Here is a 19,364-nt window from a genome sequence, read left to right as displayed (position 1 = left end):
CATCTTGTAAAGCTTTTACTTCCTATTCCAGAAACACAGCTGTTAGATGCAAGAAATACAGAGATAAAAACATGGCTAGATCCTACATATAGTGAAACAGACAGCAAAACTCTTAGGGACTCTGAGAGGAACGACCTGTTTCTCTGTGTTGAGCACAATTAACTGCTGAAATTACACAGACTGTTGCACTCTAGCTAGATGATCTCTCTGGTCCTGCCTGCAACCGGCTTCAGAAGTGGTCACAATCCCAGATACCCAAGTGACTTACTGCTGAGCCAAATGAACATTTAGATATGCTGAATACCAACAGTTCCTCTGAAGAGTTACTACCAATACACACAACCAATATTTGTGGGTCCCAAATCAGAAGCCATCCTTCAAAAATACTAGCTTCCCTTGCTTTTTCTGTTACAAAGAGAGACCAAAATTTATCCTCCCACTCCTACAACTCCATCCACAGCATCCCTGTCCTTCTCAGACCACGGTGGCTAAGCCGTGCTAAAGCTGCAGACAGAAGCAAGGCAGCTACCGTTGTGCTGTGCAAATGGCTTCATTTGATTTGTTAAACCTGAAAGCTGGGCAGAGTTAGTTACATTTGCATTTTGTATTTCTGCAGTAGTGAATGGGACAGAAACAGGCTGAGGTTTTTTTTTTATTATTCACCAAATTAACCTTTTGTCTGTCACATCCTTTGTGGCTGCCCTACCTTCCAAGAAAGGCCTTTTGCACTCTGAATTGGACCTTATGTTAAATTACAGGGTGGGGAGGGAAAACAGTCAGCTGAGATCTTAATAAGAGCAAGACTGGCTTCCAGCCTCTGCAGCCCTCACTGGAAGCAGAAGGTGCCCCACAAATGAATGCTACTTTCCAAAGGGAAGTCACTGCCCTGGGGGTTCTCTGGAAACCCAGCTATACAGGGAACTACAAAAAAGAATCTCATCTGGGTATACCACATATGGGTTGACTGCTATTTTCTTTTGATTTTTTTTTTGTTGTGTTTTGGTTTTTTGGGTTTTTTTTTTTTTTTTTTTTTAAGCAGCCCTAAGAATTTACCTTTTTTGAGAGCCCAAATTGACCCACTGGTTGATTTTCTGCTAAGAAATCAATTAAGATGACGAGCCAAGACAAGAGCTGTTGCAATTTCCTTTTGTTTGGGGATTTACCACAGGTTAAAACAGTTCTACTCATAAACAGACAAGTCCAGTACTTTCTGAAGACTTTCTGAAGACTGAAGCAACAGACTCTGAAATGCTCTGCCAATGGAAGCCATCGTGGAGCAGTTTTAGACTGGTAGTCTCAGATACACACCATCAGCAAAAGCAAACACGGTCACATTGTTCTCATCTAAAACATCTCACAAAACATAAGCAAGCAGGATGCTGGATTTGATTTTCCTGGACTAAAAAGCAAATTGTCACACCTACTCCAAAGACTGCAGATACAGACAGGTATTCCTTTAATTGCTCTCTTGAAATCATTAGCCACTTTAAAAACACACGCAACTTCCCTTTGGTAGGACAACTTTTTAACATCTGCAGCACTACAAGATTAGAAAATTAGCTGTTTCTTATGCTCAGAAGATGACACAAGGCCGCCAAAATACACAAACAGAGGTTTAAGCTGATCTAAATCAACGCTGAAGTCTGAACCCAGGTTTACTGGAGGTCAAGTCCCAGCTAAAGCACTGGCACCCAAGCACAGCACTGTTCCCCAGCCTGATGTAAATATCAAGACGAGAAAGTCAGTGACTGCATGGCTGACTCCTTTGGGAGGTCAAATCTTTGGTTTCACTTTACAGGTAAAAGGGAGAGGAAGAGACTACATAATTAGCAGGTAAAGTTAATCAGGAGCATGCTCATCCTAGCTGGAAGCTCTGGTTATGGAGTTCACAGCAGCCTCACTGATATATCAAACAGCTGGTACTAGTCTGATCTGTATCTTCTGCTCCTTTTGCCCTCTCCAGCCCTTCCTCTAGCACACTGCTGCTCCTCACCACCACCACCAGAAGCTCATTTCTGCAAGGACAGAGCCACTTACAAGGCTGGCTGTTCTAGGAAATTGGCACAATTTCCACTTCCCTGTTGTCGTTGCAACAGCACCCAGCAGCAATTTTAGTATTACCTGCACAGAGAGACTTTTTGGGGACCCAGCACCCACAGGAATGTGAGAGACTGACACATCTGTATGCATCTTATCCCTGTCAGACCCAGCCAGGCACACAGTTTGGGATTGTCACAGCGTCTAAGTTTCCAGCCATTCCCCATCACAGAGGAATATAGATTGTGAGCCACTTGCTCTACATATCAGGCCACTGGAACTGGAGATCTGCTGGAGATAGCAGATAGCACAACTTGCTGTGCAGCTTTGTGATTACTTTATGAACTTACTTCCTTTCAGCATCAGTGGAAATAAGACTGAGGAGTGGCCTCTTCACAATACGGGTGCCAGATCAGAGATCCCTCCAGCCAGCTGCTCTAATGAGTGAAATTCTCATTTTGATGAGCAGAGACACTACATCTTGCTCCACTACTGACACTGTTTACCTAAGCTGCTTTAAGCCAGACTGATCTCACTAAGGATTTAAGTAAGTCAAGGCTTTATCCTATGGGCTCTCCCACAAAAGTCTCCAAAACTGCTGTGGGGCATGACTGCATTCCCAAATAAGGCTAGTGCCCATGGCCACACACACTGTCTCTAGACCAAGGTGCTCTATCTCTTTAATCTCACTGTGCTTCCTTGATGTTTAACTTGGTGATTAAGTACTATTGAGTAGGTGTGGCCATTTCAAGCTTTTACCTATTTTGCCAAGCTTCCACTAATGGTATTAGGTTACTTCATAAAAATACAAATCTTTTGATCCAAAGGTACATCCGAGATACGTGCAAAATGCCTTATGTAGTATTCTGACAAGATATAACCAATAGCAAGTACCTCTATAATCACTAACACCACATTGGTTTACTGCTCAAGGAATTCTGTTCATTTGCCTTTTCTTTTAGGAAAAAAGGATCATTTTTTAAATAACTGAAACCAAAGTATGTTCCCCTAGTCCTCCCCAACCTGTTCAGAGTTAGCTTCCTCCTCCACTCAGTCCAAAAATGCCCACTTACCTTCTTAACCAAGTAGCCCTCCCTTATGCGCATCGGTTCTCGCTCCATGTCTCAGGTAATCCTGGCTCTTGGGTCCACCAGCACTGGCAGTTAAGTTCCTCTGGCAGCAAAGTCTGTGGGCTGGAGTTTCTACAGTACAGCTGTGTCACTTTCACAAGTTCCTCTGCCTGCTAATCACATGAAAAGAAGCCCATTTCCTCTTACAGAGTGAGAGATAGGGAAATGCAGAAGCACGTGTGTATTTATAGTTTGCCTCTGACAGAACAGGCAACAGCCTGACAAAACGCTCAACTATCAAATATGGCCAGCCTTGATGAAAGACTCCCGGGAAATTAAATAAGCATTTTAGTGCCCAATCCCAAGAAATGAGTCCCACTCTGCAAACACATGAACTCTAGCAAAACAACAAACAGGGTGGCATACTGTGTTGCTGCTTGGTGTGTGCCAAAAGGATCTCAGAGACAGGTTTCCAACTCACCGGTTTGTCACTGCCTCACTTCATCCCATCTTCCAAGTCCAAGTCCCAGTGGATGAGCACGCGGGGTCTGGCATCGAGCAGCAGGGCCCTGGCTTGGTTAATGAGGATGCGCCCTCTGCTGATAGAAGAAATTTGTTTATCAGATTTGTTCAGGTTTTGGAGTTTGATGCAGAGGCCTCCCAGAGAGGTTAGCTGTCAAATAAGCACAAATGGATTAAACCAGCGCATGACATAAATCACCACTGAATGCCGCTTTCTACAAGCATCTTAATAGCTGAAGAGCTCATTTGGCTGTATTTAGTAAAAGACAAGGCAAAATGATAATTTTCCAAAAGTTGATATACAGGAGAGTCACAACCACTCTTCCTCATACAGAAGGAAGGGTGGTGGTATAACAGAAGGCAACAAGAAGGCTGCTGCATTGCCAAGAGCAAAGTATTCTCCCGTGCACAAGACTCCAAATCACTTTTACAGCTGAGCCCATGCAGAAAAGGACTTGAGCCCAGGGTTACTCCATGTCACGTCTGCCACTTGTAAATATCCTGAAACAGGGACTTTTTCCGCAAACAGCAATTCCTGTTCTCCATTTGGTTCTCTGTTTGTCACAGCCTTTACTCAGAAGTACACAGAAGTCTGCCAAGGTCTGTGAGAGAGGGCCAGAAGGTTAGAAGAGCCCTCAGAGACTTTCTCTAGCCGTTCCTCACTGATGCCTATTTAGTGGTTCTGAAAGCTTTGTGTCACAATTACAGTGGAGAATCTGCCTACCAGTCCCAGGGCCTCGAATGAATTCAAGAGGCATTCCACAGTTCAGATGATGTAACTTAATTTTGAAGTTATATTTCTGTGAAGGCTCCCTTCACTTCTCATAAGCCTTAAAATGATGCCTCGTGGATTCAGGAGCTTGTAGACTCCTCCTGTATAACGTCTTTTTTGATCAGTAATTCCTTTTGCTTTAAGTAGGTGAATTATTTCCTTCTCTTCCCTTTCATTCCAGTAGTTCCATCTTTGGGAAAAGGTACACCTTTTTTTTTTTTGCTCTGATTGGATAACCCAAAAATACAGGTCATAGACAATGATAACTCAAATTAAATACCTTTCACTGTATGGTTGGAAGCCAAATTATCCCTTTATTATCCGCCTTGAGGCCATAATGCTATGGAACCTGGGGCAAGCATTAGAGACAAAGAACTGTCTATCTTGCTCCCTCTCTCAGGCCTGAGGAAAGGAAACTCCTTCCCTACCTGGAAGGGCTTATACGGAACAAAGACAAAAGAATCTGCCAGTGTTTTCCTCCTGCAGGCAGCCTTTCCACAGGTTTTCCCTTCAGCAGCCCTGCTCGCCTGCTCCTGCTGGCTCAGTGTTTGTGCTGAGTCAGGATGACAGTGCGCTGCACGATAAATTGATGATACGAAACGTCCAGGGACAGATCCTCTTCAATAGAACATCTATATGACCTTATACTAAAAACTGGTTTAACGTGAACAGAAAAGGATGCTGACTCCACAATTTGGCAAAAGCTCAGTTTCTCATTTACCTGCATGAAAAGCCCTTGGAGGTGTGAAATGCAATTCTAGATGCAGTGGCACCAAGCCAATGACTCCAGACTTTACCATTAGCTACTTAAGCAACTCAGTGTCAAAACTTAAAATTACCTCTATCCAGTACTAGCTGGAAGCAACTACTTTTATAACATTTCTTTTCTCTGTATTGTTTCTATTTCATCTTCAAAATTCAGCTATTCCTTTTGCCTTTACGCCTTACGTGTCTGGAACAATCCTTTTCTGTTAACACTGAGGCTTGATTTCATTTATCGCACATCACCACAGGGGAATCAGCACTTCATCTTTTCCCAGGCAGAAATGTGCTGATCAGCCTAATCAGCTTAAGTTCACGTGAAGCAAAATGGTCCTTAACCATACAGCGGCCATGGCAGGTGTGAGAGGCAGCCTGGACTGCTGATGCACGTCTGTCTTCTTCGCGCAGCGATTCCCAAAGAACAGCACCGGGCATAAGAGAGAGGAAGAGCTGTATTTCTTCTAGGTCTCCACAGAGGGGAGGATAGAACTTTGTCTGGCAGAAAGTAACCTGCACTGTGGAAACCTGCTATAACTTACCCTGTTCTCCCCATGTCTGCCAAAGGAGGTAAAGGTGCATGATGCTGGATTAACAACATATGCCACAATCTGCAACAGAGCTCTTAGCTCAATTTACTGGTGAGCGATCTGTTCTTGTACAGGAGATCTTGCTGCTGTATTTCCTCAGAAAATTCTGGGTTTTTTCTGCTACTTCAGGGTCTACTCCTGGAAGCACTGAAAAAAAAGAAAAAAGCAATCAGCCACACTTATCTGAGCAAGGGATCCAGCTGAGAAACTGATGGGCGTTTACGCTGAAAACTGGAGCCATATCTTTGCAAATAAATGTATCAGCTACAAGGAAGACAGGCGGTTTCTCAGCTTATTACATCAGTTTCATTGCCCTTTCTACTAGTTCTTGCACAGCCATTCTTGAACATGTTTGCTGCATTGTAAATGCCATAAGCTCACTCCATCTGTAACAGAGCATGTGAATTCTCCATAAATATGCATCTCTCCAGCAAATCAAGCTGCATTTCCAGGGGAAATTAAATCAAATGCTATATGTTCAAAATTATTGTCTATATGAGAAAAATCATATATACAAGTGGTTTGCAAAGGTGATAAAGACTCAGTCCAGCTTATAGTTCAGTAAAACCCCTTCTCACTTCTGCGCAGAGGTTTCAAAAGAATTACAGTATTAAATCGAGAGCTGGCAGGTGCAAGTGTCAGCACAATTCACTCCATACGGAATCACATATATGGCTATTTTTAGTGAACAAGAGATTCTGGCTTTGCATCCTACTCTCGAAAAGAAACCCAAAGCTGGAACATTTCCAAATTTAGCACTGTGTTAAGAAAGTAATCAAAGAGGGGCAAGCATGAAAAGACTATCACAGATATTGTCCATATCACCTTGGAATCTAAATGCTGTGGGCTGGCTGTCGTAAATGAACCATCTTGTTCTGACTTCAAGGCACATTTTATATATTTAATTATTGTGGGGCTATGCAGCAGAATTAGCGCATAAACTCTAAGTGGGAAGGCCTTCATAAATGGCAATACTGAAAAGCTTATGCAGTTAACATGTTATCATGCATGGAGAGATCATGTTAAGTGGATGCAGTTGAGAGACTAAATGGATTTCTCCAGAACATTTTCTAGACAAACTGGGCCAGCAGAAAGCATTGGCCATGGCTTGGCTGCATATTAGCTCTGGCTTTTCATCCAACCTCACCTGTGATCCACCTCTCCCCTACAGTATCTCTCCATCAGTGATACATGCAGGCGATGTAGCTGCAGCAGGGAAGGCCTAGGCACAAGAAAGAGGTCTTGGAGGTTGAAGCTGCAGTGCAAGAAGACTTTCCTAGAAAAGTGAGATGAGAATAGCTGAGCAAGCTGGCTGCAACTCACTTGAGGGAGCTCACCACTCCCTTCAAAAGTACTAAGGGGTTCTCCAGGGCACAGGGCAGTGTTGCAATGTTCCTGCCCCAAGGAAAGGGAAGGGAATTAGCTTAATTACCTTGCTGACTCCAAACAACAGGCTGGGAAGCCTCAGATGCCAGGGGAACAAAAGGTAGATTTGAAGGACTGGGGAAAAAAACAACAAAAAGCAGTTTTCCACTTTGCAAAGACATTAAAGATTACAACCCCTCAAATGCAGGTGGAGAGAATAGAGGAATGGACACAAATTTATCTCTTTGTTCCTGGAAGTAAATTACTGCCATGGCTTAGGAGAAACAGGACCTTGTCCTAAATCTATGATGATCTATTTAGCTTCAAATCTTGTAAAGGTCAGCACATTTGTTCTGTGCTCCTGGCAAAACCACACTGCCATCTTCTTCCTGCAGGTATTTTGCTCCCTGCAGAATATCAAGCAATTAACATCAGGTAACCATGCAGCAGCCTGAGGGCTGGAACACACAGAAAATCCTCATGGGGACTAGAAGGGCACAGGTTTCTCTAGCCAGGGCCTATCCCACCACCCTCCGTGAGGGAGCAGCCCACAGCATCAGGCACCTCTATGGGCATGGGCTGAAGTCAAAGCAGGTAGTCAGCCTGCAGGTCAGGATCAACATCCATGACTGGATATGTCTGTAGCACAGCTAGAGACCAGCACTCCTAAGCATAACTCAGGAAGAGACTGAAGGCCCAGGGCTAAGCTGAAATAGGACCCATGGGCAGAGGCGTGGGTGGAGGCCCCAGGTGAGGCTGGTCATGGCCATAAAGGTGGGTAGCAACAAAACTAACCTCCCAGCAAGACTTAGCAAAGGCAATGCCTCCCCCAATCCACACTGATAAAGTGCATCTGGTAGGATCAGATAAGTAAATGCACTAACAGCATGTGAAGTTATCAGATCAATAAAAAGAAAAGCAATGCCTATGTTTAAAATTGCGTCTTCATAAATGTTCTACTCTCACTGTGTTTCTCACGGTAAAACAGTTACTCAGCCTACGCATCCGTGATCCACAATACGATGCTTTTTTTAGTCCTCCCTCATGCTTGCCACTTCTTGCCACAGTGGTCTGGAATACAGTCACAGCCTGTCCAGAGAAAGATGATCATTCAGGCAGAAATAATAAGAGAAAAAAAACTCGTTATAGATCTGACCTCTCGTGTACTTGGGAAACTAATTGCAATCAATGTCTTCAGCTACACACAATTTACTACAACATGATATGTCTGGCCCGTGAGGCGGGTAAAACTGATCCCTGGGAACGGCCATTATTCTTCACACAGCACTTTAAGTGATACTATCAGATTCCCCATGTGTAAGGCCTCTGTGATTTCGTACTGAATTACATTGAAACTCCCAGAAGTGGGGATTGCTGCAAGCAAAACTTTCAACAAGCCACAAAGTGCAGCAGTTTCAGCAGAATATAATGAAAAATTAGAATTCTCTTGCAATGAGCAAACAAGATAGGGAGAAATGCACACGTGGTCTTCTTTTGTGGAGCCACACTGTTATGAGATACACGTATATATATAGCAGCTGCTTCCTCACCTGAAAACCTGTACATACTACTTCATTGTCTGCTAACTTCCAAGATATTTTCAAGACCATTCGCTGTTGACCTAGACGAGGGTTAGAAAGACTCATTTTACCTATTTTTCGTGTCTGCTTTTGAGGATCTTTAAAGTCAGCAACGATCTTTGCAACAAATCAAGTTCAGTGTATGATTCATGATCAATATTTGGCCCCCACAATGGGATGAGTAGCTCCTGCAACTTACTACTTTATTAGACACAACTACTCTCTGATTAGGTACTCTTTGACAATATAAGAGTCTTGGGTGACTCACCAAGCCTAAAAGATTCTTCTCCTACATTAATGTTGATAATGCCACTACCTCATCATACATAGGGAATTGTTGTTTTATTTTTTTTAATGGCATTTGTTTAATCCTTGACTGTTCAGTGGGAGAAGCAACGACTGCATTGTGTAACAATTAGCTGGATACCTAATAAAGACAAATAAAGCAGGATTTTATTATTTTTTTTTTTGCAGAGGTTAAGTATTCAGCAGAATCTGTTCTTTTGCTTAATGTTCACAATAAAATTAATTCACTAATTAACTTGCATGCACAAAGAAACGCAGCTGCGTAATGCTATATCTTCCATTTGGCTTAGCAATACTACATTTTACCAGCATATGTACATCCCATCTTCAGACAAACAAAGAAAAGGTCAAGTTCAATGCAACATGTAGCTATGAAATTCTCCTAACAAAATCATGAACTCTGCCATTATGTCTGATCACCAAAAAAAAGTATTTGTGGTCCAAGGCCTGTGTCAGCCATAAGAATGTTACAGTTTTAACAGCAAAGAAGAACAAATGCAAAAGAATGGAAAGAATCCTGCTCCTGGATTAAAAGCAATCTCTAACTGTTAGACTGGAATGAGACCCGCAAAGAGTTGAATTATGGTCAACTTCTAGGTTCAAAGGTCTTTCTCCTTGAAGAAACAGTATCAGTCATAGGTAAAGAGTAGTATTAGACTTAAAGAAATGAGATTTTAATCTCATAGTGCAATTACAGTAGTTTGGGTTTTTCTATTAAGATTGTGATAAGGTGATGACAAAATAAAAAAAAATTCCAGCAGAAAACTTGAGCCAAATATTGATGTTGACAGTTGACCTCAGGGTGCAAGAAACTGACCCTCAGCCTAGGCGTGGTAGCTCACAAAAACCTTTCACTCTACAGGGAGATGCAGCACAAACCCAGGTCTTTGCTCTCTGCCCTCCCCTCCCTCTCAGGCAGCTCTGGCTCCTGAGTGCCACTATGCAGATGCTTCAGCCCACCCTAGAGGGCTTGATCAGCTGGCAGGAGCCAGTTTTCCATGGTGAGGGGATCAGCAGAGTGATTTGTTCAATATATTCATCAGTGACTCAGATGAGGGGACAGAGTGTATCCTCAGCAAGTTTGCTGTTGATACAAAACTGGGAGGAGTGGCTGACACACTGTGGCTGTGCTGCCATTCAGTGAGACCTGGACAGGCTAGAGAGTTGAGCAGAGAGGAATCTTATGAAGTTAAACAGGGGCAAGCATAGGGTCCTCCACCTAGGGAGGAATAACCCCATGCTCCAGTACAGGTTAGGGGCTGACCTGCTAGAAAGCAGCTCTGCAGAGAAGGACCTGGGAATAGTAGTGGGCAACAAGTTGACCATGAGTAAGCAATGTGCCCTTGTAGCCAAGAAGGCCAATGGTATCCTGGTGTGCATTAAAAAGAGCATGGCCATCAGGTCAAGGGAAGTTATCCTCCCCCTCTACTCTGTGCTGATGGGGCCACATATGGAGTACCATGTGCAGTTCTGGGATACCCAGTTCAAGATAAGGAACTACTGGAGAGAGTCCAGCAGAGGGCTACGAAGATGATCAGGGGACTGAAGCATATCTCATATAAGGAAAGGCTGAGAGACCTGGGTCTGTTTAGCCTGGAGAAGACTGAGAGGGGATCTTATGGATGCTTATAAATATCTAAAGGGCGGTTGTCAAGAGGATGGGGACAGACTATTTTCAGTGGTGCCTGGAGACAGGACAAGGGGCAATGGGCACGAACTGGAACACAGGAAATTTCGTGTGAACATGAAGAAAAAAATCTTTACTTTCAGGGTGACACAGCACTGGAACAGGTTGTAGAGTCTCCTTCTCTGGAGACATTCAAAACCCGCCTGGATGCGATCCTGTGCAACCTGCTCTAGGTGAACCTGCTTTGGCAGGGGGGTTGGACTAGATGATCTCTATAGAGGTCCCTTCCAACCCCTGCCGTTGATTCCCCCTCCGCCGATACCCCCGGGCGCGCCGCCCGCCGGCGAGGGGGCTCCCCGCGGGGCGTTCCCTGCCCGCGCCGCTGTCCGCCCCGCTGGTGCTGAACGGCGGCGGCGGCGCCCGCCCGGCACGGCACGGCACGGCTCCCCCGTGCTCCCTCCGGAACAAACGGCGGGATTAAGGCTGCGGTAATCGGGGCCGGATTAACTCCCTGGAAACCGGCTGCAATCTGAGCAGCTGCAAATGTCCCCCAACCCGGGGGAAGGCGGTGGCGGGGGAGCGCATCCGCCGCCCAGATGCTGCGCCGCGATTAAGGGGGAGGGAAAAAACAAATATATCATCCGCTGCTTTTGGGAAGGGCTAGGCTGGCTGGGATCCGGCAGCCCCTCCTCTTCCTCCTCCCTCCTCCTCTTCCTCTCAGCCTCGCTCTCCTCTCCCGGCCAGCCGCCTTCAGCGGAGGGGGCGAGACGAGCGCAGAGCCCGCAGCGCCCCCCCCCCCCACCCCGGCGACAAGCGATGGGTGACATCCCCGGCCTCGTGAAAATCAGCGTCTCCCTCAAAATCCAGCCCAACGACGGGGCGGTGTATTTCAAGGTGGACGGGCAACGCTTCGGCCAGAACCGCACCATCAAGCTGCTGACGGGGGCCAAATACAAGATCGAGGTGTCCCTCCGGCCCGGCACCGTCCAGGCCACGTAAGTGCAGCCCCCCTGCCCGGGGCGGCTCCCCCGGCCCTCCCTTCCCCGCCGCTTTATTTTTAGAGGTTTAATATTTTTTCCTGGCAGGCTGACAGCACGGGGTTTCCGTGATTTCTCCCTCCCCACCCTTTTGCTTTAGTGGCCCCGTTTCTAGGTCCCCGGCCAGCTGTTCCCACTGCCTTGCCCGGCTGGCCTGGGAGAGAGGCTGCGTTTTGGAGTCGCTTCCTTCTCCCGGAGCTCTTCCAAGCTCAGCTTCTTTTCTCCCTCCTTGCCCGCGGTTTGCCCTGGAGGCAGAGGGAAGAGGCCCCTCCAGCCCTGCATGTCAGGGATGCTCCGTGGCAAAACAGAGATGAGGACCAGGGAGGATGCAGATGGGGAATCAGCCCTGGAGAAGGGATTCAACTAACCCATCCCCAGCTACTGGAGATCAGACACCACCACCACCCCCTTTCCTTTCCACACCTTCCCTGGGTGCATGCAGAGCCTTGACATTTTTCAGGAGCCCCAGTGAGTCAGCAGCACCTGCAGGTCTGCTAAAATCCCTGAAGCATCCCCCAAGCATGGAGGCTGCCAGGCTGCAAGCCATGTGCTGGCTCCACGCTACTAGGGAAGGGGACATGCAGGGCCACTAAAAGGCTGGATTCCATCTCTCTGCAGAACAATGGGCATCGGGGGTGTCAACGTCCCGCTGGAGGAGAAATCGAGAGATGCACAGGTGGCCTCTTACACAGGGATCTACGACACAGAAGGGGTGCCCCATACCAAGAGTGGAGAGAGACAGCCCATCCAGGTCAACATGCAGGTATGTGGTTCTCTGCACGGTGGGAGCCTGGTGTGGGGAGACAAGGGAGGGCAGCATGGGGTTGATACGCAGAGAGAGGTGTGGAGGTGAAATATTCCAGGGCAAAGTCTGATCACAGCTACTGCCCTTCTCTTTGCTGTGCATCAGTAAGACAGCTTGGTCATAGCGTAGCCGGAAAACACAAGCCCTGCTTCCCAAGGGGAAGCCAAGACAGCAGCAAGGGCCAGGAAGTAGCATGAGGATTTCTAGAGACCTGCAAAACTCTTTGGGGTGCTGCAGCAGAAAGAAACGTGAGCTGAACCTCTCCCCTCTTCTGCAGGATGTATTACAGACTTCAGGTAACTCTCACCAAGATCCCTGGCTAGGAATCAAATCCCAAGCCCCTGGCGTACAGGGAGCCCCCGGCATACAGGGAACCCCCTTTTGCCTCCCAGCACTGCCAGGGTTTTTGGAGCAGAGCATGTCCCCTTCCACTCTCCTCCTCCACCTGTCATCTGCAGGATGCCTGAGGACTTCCCAGAGGCTGAAATCATGTGTGAGAACAGCCCCCCTCTCCCCACTGTCTTCTCCCTTCCCCACAAGCTTCTATTATCATATTATCTCTGCATCCACAAACCTAAGCTCTTATTCAAGCACTTCCTCACCCCAACCTTAAAGAGAAGCTCCAAGGGCCAGAATCAGTATATGCAGTGACCCCAAAGTGAGATGAGAAAAGCTCCAGCCCGTAAGGCAGCAGAGCTGACAGAAGACAGGAAGAGCAGTGCGCAGATTTCCACAGCACTCTTTGGGTGGTAGGCTCTGAGTGCAGAGGGAGATTTGTTTTGTTCTGACTTCGGTTTGGTTGGTTGTTGTTTCCCCACCCTCCTCCTGATTACAATTCTGAGGGATTCCTGCTGTTTATTTTATGCCTCCTGTACAAAAAAGGGGAAGCAGGGCAGTAAGCCATCTTCATCTGAAGCTCTCTTAAGGCTCTGTTCCAACTTACACAAGTTTAGGACCTTGCCAAGGCCACCAGATTTCAGCTTTTTCTCACATTTGCTTACTGCACACAGGATTTCATCTTGATCTTTATCTTCACAACTTTTTTCTGGAATCATCATTTAGCATGGCAATCCCCTTCTGAATAAGAACTGTAACATCTCCATTTGGCATTTCTGACAATTACAGCATGCACAACTTAATTTTGGAGACCCATATCACATTAACAGTTACCACTTCATAATCCTAGGTTAATAAGACTACCCTGAAGTATTTGTCCACATTAATCACTTTTCTAAACAGTGAGCTGCTTTTAACACACAGGAAAACCAGACACCCAGCAGGACTTCTCAACCAGCTGAAAAGGGCTGCTGGATGCCACTGTTGAGTACTGCAGTTGTATTTCACAGTGTCCTTATACCAGGAGCTGAAAGGGCAGTGCTCCCAAAAAGACAGCTGCTTTGACTAAGGCATCCCTACTTTGATAGCCACCTTAACCCTCGAGTGCAGCACTGATATGAACTCTGAAAATCTGGAAGTTTACCTTTTCTTAGGGAGGAAACCAAGTCAAATCACAAATGAAGTAATTTCTAGAAATGCAAGGAGGGTCTGATTTTCAGATAGAAGCTCTGAGATGGTTTGTTGCAGCATCAGAATGAGTAGTCACAATATTTGTCCAAACAGTTGCTTTTACAAATCAAATCCTGGGATATTAACCATGAAGCTAACAGGATTTTCAAGCATTAAGCAGGTCCTCAACCCTTTTTAGGATTTGATCTTGGCAGATAGGTTCTAAAGTACAGACTTAGATGTCCACAATTGATACTTTTAAGTATTAAATATAGGCAACTCAACAGGGATTTACATGTTTAACTCATCATTTAGCTGCTTAGCTGCACAGAGCCCTAACAGATTTAGGGAACCAGCCTCAGATACCCCAGTCTGAAAACGGCTTCTGATACCTACCTCCCAAATCTTCAAAACTGGGCTTACTGCATACGGCTTTAAATTTTCCTATTTCCTTCAACTATGAGGAACTTCTGCGTCCACTTCCTTTTCTAGAACAGGCAGGATCCTGATGCATCCTAGGGAGATAAGGACACTATTTAAGGCATAAAATCTGAACTCGCATTAGAAATAGATTGTGAGGTCAGTCCTGCAGTTAAAAACTGGTCTAATACTGCCAAATCTGATGCCTGAAAGACAGAAGGTCCATAAAGGTCCGTAAGAATTTATTTCCTATCTGCTCTAAAACTTTAAGCAAATAACTCTTTGTGCTCCTACTTTAACTGGCTAGTAGACATCTGAGCCGTTACAGCCATAGTTTATATGTGTAAAACAACAATCCTGTTTCTGAATTCCAGAATCCAAGGATGTGTTTTACCCATGAACTGATAAACTGTCTAGCAAATGGTGTAAACTAAGTTAGAAACTTCTCTTTGGGTCTCATTTTGTTCTTGGTCAGACTAGACTAAGATTGAACAAAGAAGCTAGACCTCTATTCCCAGCAATAAAACCTCCATTCCCAGTAATAAATAGCCATCAAATCATCCCAGCATGCAAATTCAGAGGGAGTGATTAAATAAGTATTCACTCCTATAGCACCGGATGACAGAGAACAGCAGACAGGGAAACAGGCTTCTAAGCCTGACCTGATAAAGAATGGGGCCATCCCTACTCCCTGGGGAAGCCCCTATAGAGGCCCAGTAGAGGAGCTGGGATTCAGCTGCAGGAGCCACAGGAATTCAGGAAGCTCTGAGGATGCAGAATCCTCATTATGCTACAGAGCTGCTGCATCTGCTCAGGACTGGGATGGCTGGTGTGCATGGTAGTAGAAAAGCTCTGCAATTAATTCTTTCCTTCTCCTGGAAATCCACATCAAACTACTCAGGGTAGCTCAGCAAACTGGGTCACTGGAAGAAGATAGAATTAGTTTTCTTCCTCTGTCTTTTTGAAATTCAGATCCTCCACACATTAAATGAAATGAAATGCTGCTCCTGTATCATACCACCTTCTACAAATGCTATTAGAAATGCCTCTTCTTCCTCAGTTTCCAGACTGAGAGTGGCTGATGCTCCTCTCTGACAATTTCTCTGTGTGTATTGTGCACAGTAACATCCAATGTGATTAACCTTTACTATATTGCATTACGAGTGTTATCAGGATTACTATCAAAGATGATTAATTAAAAAAACCCTTAATTAAGGTTTTAGTTGCTTGGAGGGATAAAATAGCCTGTACATCTGATTCTCTCTTTGTCAAAGGAATCAGCAGAAATATTTCAGCTACTCCTTTAAGGTAACACTTGGAACTGGAGCCAAATAAAAACCTTCCACTAACAGCACACAGCAACTCCTGCTGTTGTCAAGGCTAAATTTAAGTTACCACAGTGGGCTGGGGGAAAGTTTAAAGCAATGCCCATTACGCAGCAGCAGCTTACAAACCGCATCTTGAATTAAAAATAAATAACTACATGTCCTTCTGTGAAAACTGGATACAGAAGGCTCTGCATTCAACTCAGGACAAGTCACTGTGTAAAAGCGCTTTCATACTAACTTTGCAAGTGTGATTGTAACAGGCAGATGACCAAAGGTCAGCTCGCAGGCACATGATGGGAATGGAAAACAGTCAAGTGAAGAAGCTGTCATTAGAGTGAGTGATGGAAACACTTAAAAGGAAAAAATGCTGAAGAACAGAGTATCATTTAGTAGCACTGAATCCACTAACAACATAACACAATCAACAAACCATACTACTGGGACCAACAACAATGCATAGAGGCATCACATCCACGCTGTAGGCTCTCTGCAAGGTCTCAAGGCACAGGAACCCAAACATCACCATCATAACTGAAGTCATGATATATCCTTGTAAGCCTCATTCATATGGCTTTTCTGATACTACAAGGGTATCTAGCAATGGTTTCAAAGAAAGTGAGAGATTTTATTTTACAGAACTTAGCGTAGCCATAGTCCCATTCACTTCAAAGTTGCAAGCACAATCAGACAACTTGCAGTCAACATTTCACTACCCCTTCACTGTATTAGCCCCTTATCTCCTTCCTACCCACTCTTACTCATAGCTAAGTTTGAAAAGCTGCGCTATCACAGTACAACTAGCAATTACAGAAATGCACAAAGGAGAACTTCTTTTGCTTAAGTTTCATGTAAAATGCGGAACAGGATCCCAGGGAAGTAAGCGATCTAATAGCAGCATGTCTCAATCAAGACACTGCAAACACAAGGCTACAAAATATAGGGACATTAAAGATTTCCGATTGAGCAGAAGAAGGAATCTTCCCGGTAGTAGCTGCAGCCTCTAGGTATGGTATAAAGGTGAAGCAATGGCCTGTATCACTACAGATCACTGCTACATGATACATACATACAAGCCACTTGTATATATGAGATCACGCCAACTACTGTTGTGTCATCTTCAGAAGAATTATAGCTTTGATTCTTGCTGTCAGTAACATTTATCTATACAGGAACTTGAGTATTTTTATTCCCTTGCCTTTCCCAGATATAAGTGCAAGAGGAGAGTACACAAAGAACCTGATCCTTCATATTTTATGTATGCCTAAGCATAAAAGACTTCATGACTGCTAGAGCAGACTTTACAGATCTTTGATTTATTGACTTGAGGAACAATAACCCTTTATCAGCTGTTTTACATTCTGCAGTTTCATAAGTGTTGTTTCTCATTGAGAGAGAAACCAACAGAATAACCAGCTCACTAACACTGATATTCCCTCTTCCTCGCAGTTTAATGACATTGGCGTTTTTGAAACAGTCTGGCAAGTCAAGTTCTACAACTACCACAAGCGGGATCATTGCCAATGGGGAAACAGTTTTGGCAGTATTGAGTACGAATGCAAACCAAATGAAACGCGGAGTCTTATGTGGATCAATAAAGAGTCCTTCCACTGAAGAGATGTGAAACCAATACTGCTGGACAATCTCCCTAAAGAAAAATCTACCTTTCTAAACCAGCAAGGAGCCTTAACAAAGGCATACTGTAACGTTGATTTGTTCCATAAGTTACCAACAACTACGTTGTATATACAGGTGGTGCCACTAAAATGTTTGCCTATTACTGTATTTTAAGTTTACCATGGCATCTGCAACATTCTTTATCTGCCACCCTGAGAATACTGAAAAGTTCATGGTAAAGAATATTTGATAGCTGGGTAGAAAGTTGTACCATCATAATACTGTCATAACTATTTGGATTTATTCCCCACTAAATGGTTCCACTAGACCTAACAACTTTTGTGAAGTGTTTTGCTTTATTGCTTAGAATTTGGATGCAACATGATATCAGTGATTTCTGTATTTATATTTGTGTTTGCTCCTAAATCAGTGTGCTCCTTCAAGCATTTTGTCGTACATGTCATCCCAGTGGACAGCAAAAAGTACAAATTATGGATATTTACAGGTTTAGCTAAATGGCAGCTACTGCACTGTGGATATTGTGCTTTCATACCAAGGGACCTGGAAATTCATTCTCCCTTTTAAGTGCTGTAAAATATTATATGAAGTTCGCTAATTTACCAAATCTCTCAAAATAAGATTCTTTGTTGTTAAGTTTCCCAGTCTCAGAAATAGCTTTAGGAAATGGCATAAAACACACTAACCTGAAAGAAGGAAAAGCAATAAATCAGCTGTGGTATCAAAGACATCTAACAACATGGCTAATACCTATCTTAAGACCATATAGTATTCTTGAAAGATATAGCAGCCATACTTAATTCAGTTCTTCTGAATTCTTAATTCAGAGTAGGAGTTCTGACAGTAATCTCCATTTTTGTTTTAATGACACATCACTCAAATCAGTGAAATCCTACAAATCAACTTCTTCAAGCCTGACTACTGTATTATACCAAAATCAACAGGATTTCTGACAACGAACACTCAGCAACATGAAGAGTGCAGATCCCAGTGCACATTTATACATGCACTGCACTCTTTCAAATAAAGGTAAGCATTTGCATGGTTATGACTAAAGGTGCTACATAAACACTCGATCAGTGTTTAACACATACAGACAACAAAAAACAAACATATCTCTTCTTTCAGTAAATAAAGCAGGGAAATACCTGCGCTGTCCCATCCCCAAGTTGGGCTGAAGTAAGCTGTCGGTTCTTGCGTATCCATTATTCCCTTTGTGAATAACTTGTAAATTGTGTATGTAAATGGTAACCATTACTTTTGATCTTTGTAATAAAGGACTTAAACAATTTCTTCTCTAGTATGACGATCTAAGTGAGTTGAAAAATACTGTATCAAAAAATGCAGTGGTTTTATAAAGTTAGACAGCAAAGGCTACATAGTCAGTGCTTTCCAGTCCAAAAATATCTCATGTTCTTTACCCAAAGCTGCTGTTTCTAGGAAATACAGATCCAATGTGCTAGAATGCAGACAGTTGTGGTAACGCTCAATACAATTTATTGATAAAATTAAACTGCATTTTGTTGCACTAACATAGCGTGGAAAGTACAGATTTAGGACAGAAATGAAATACCAAACAAATATCTTCTTCCATTGAATTATTAATCAAAAAGCTTGACTGTCTGCAGATTTACACATTCAAAAGAGCCTGACTGTAGCACTGATGTAATACACCACGGGAACAGTGAGCTAGCCAGCTGCATCTCTACTCTGAGGCATTATTACACATGCAAAGTTCAATGAAATTCTACAAATAATCCCGTGTTAACTTCTTTCCTAGGCTCTTCCTAAACTGCAGAAAGAATTCTTCAAAATGAAAAAACTGAACTAAGCAAATTCAAATAAAAGCTGTATTTCAGACAGAAGTGCTATTGCCACCACTTTAGCAGAAATTTCCAGGTAACAGGCTTCAATGATACCAAACTTCTACCTGTCAATCAATTCCATCTCTGCACTGCTAGAACATGATTTTCTTCCACAACAATTGTCATTCTTTGCTTTATTTTGT

The 19,364-nt window shown here is 44.0% G+C and overlaps 2 protein-coding genes across 4 annotated transcripts in view; one reads left to right on the top strand and one right to left on the bottom strand.

Annotated features, from left to right (window-relative positions):
• PLEK (pleckstrin) overlaps nucleotides 1-19,364 on the bottom strand; it is a 63,431-nt gene that overhangs the window by 20,043 nt on the left and 24,024 nt on the right. Inside the window, exons 2-6 of one of the 3 annotated variants that reach the window (XM_054197485.1) lie at nucleotides 7,183-7,250; nucleotides 6,898-7,026; nucleotides 5,703-5,897; nucleotides 3,589-3,780; nucleotides 3,111-3,280 (exon numbers count right to left, since the gene is read on the bottom strand). In XM_054197485.1, coding sequence (XP_054053460.1) covers nucleotides 3,111-3,158 — 48 coding nt within the window. In that variant the 5' untranslated portion in view covers nucleotides 3,159-3,280; nucleotides 3,589-3,780; nucleotides 5,703-5,897; nucleotides 6,898-7,026; nucleotides 7,183-7,250. The remainder of the gene's footprint in view (nucleotides 1-3,110; nucleotides 3,281-3,588; nucleotides 3,781-5,702; nucleotides 5,898-6,897; nucleotides 7,027-7,182; nucleotides 7,251-19,364) is intronic. The other 2 variants (XM_054197487.1, XM_054197486.1) reach the window with 2 other exon arrangements.
• On the top strand, nucleotides 11,309-18,651 carry CNRIP1 (cannabinoid receptor interacting protein 1). The gene is made up of 3 exons (XM_054197492.1): nucleotides 11,309-11,623; nucleotides 12,284-12,428; nucleotides 17,171-18,651. Exons 1-3 carry the CDS (start codon nucleotides 11,445-11,447, stop codon nucleotides 17,333-17,335), a joined length of 489 nt encoding a protein of 162 aa, XP_054053467.1. The 5' UTR covers nucleotides 11,309-11,444; the 3' UTR covers nucleotides 17,336-18,651.

The sequence above is a fragment of the Rissa tridactyla genome, chromosome 3, assembly GCF_028500815.1.
Source record: "Rissa tridactyla isolate bRisTri1 chromosome 3, bRisTri1.patW.cur.20221130, whole genome shotgun sequence".
In the NCBI taxonomy this organism is placed as follows: domain Eukaryota; kingdom Metazoa; phylum Chordata; class Aves; order Charadriiformes; family Laridae; genus Rissa; species Rissa tridactyla.
The sequence above is the reverse complement of the archived record's forward strand: the minus strand, read 5'-3'. Positions and strand labels throughout refer to the sequence as shown.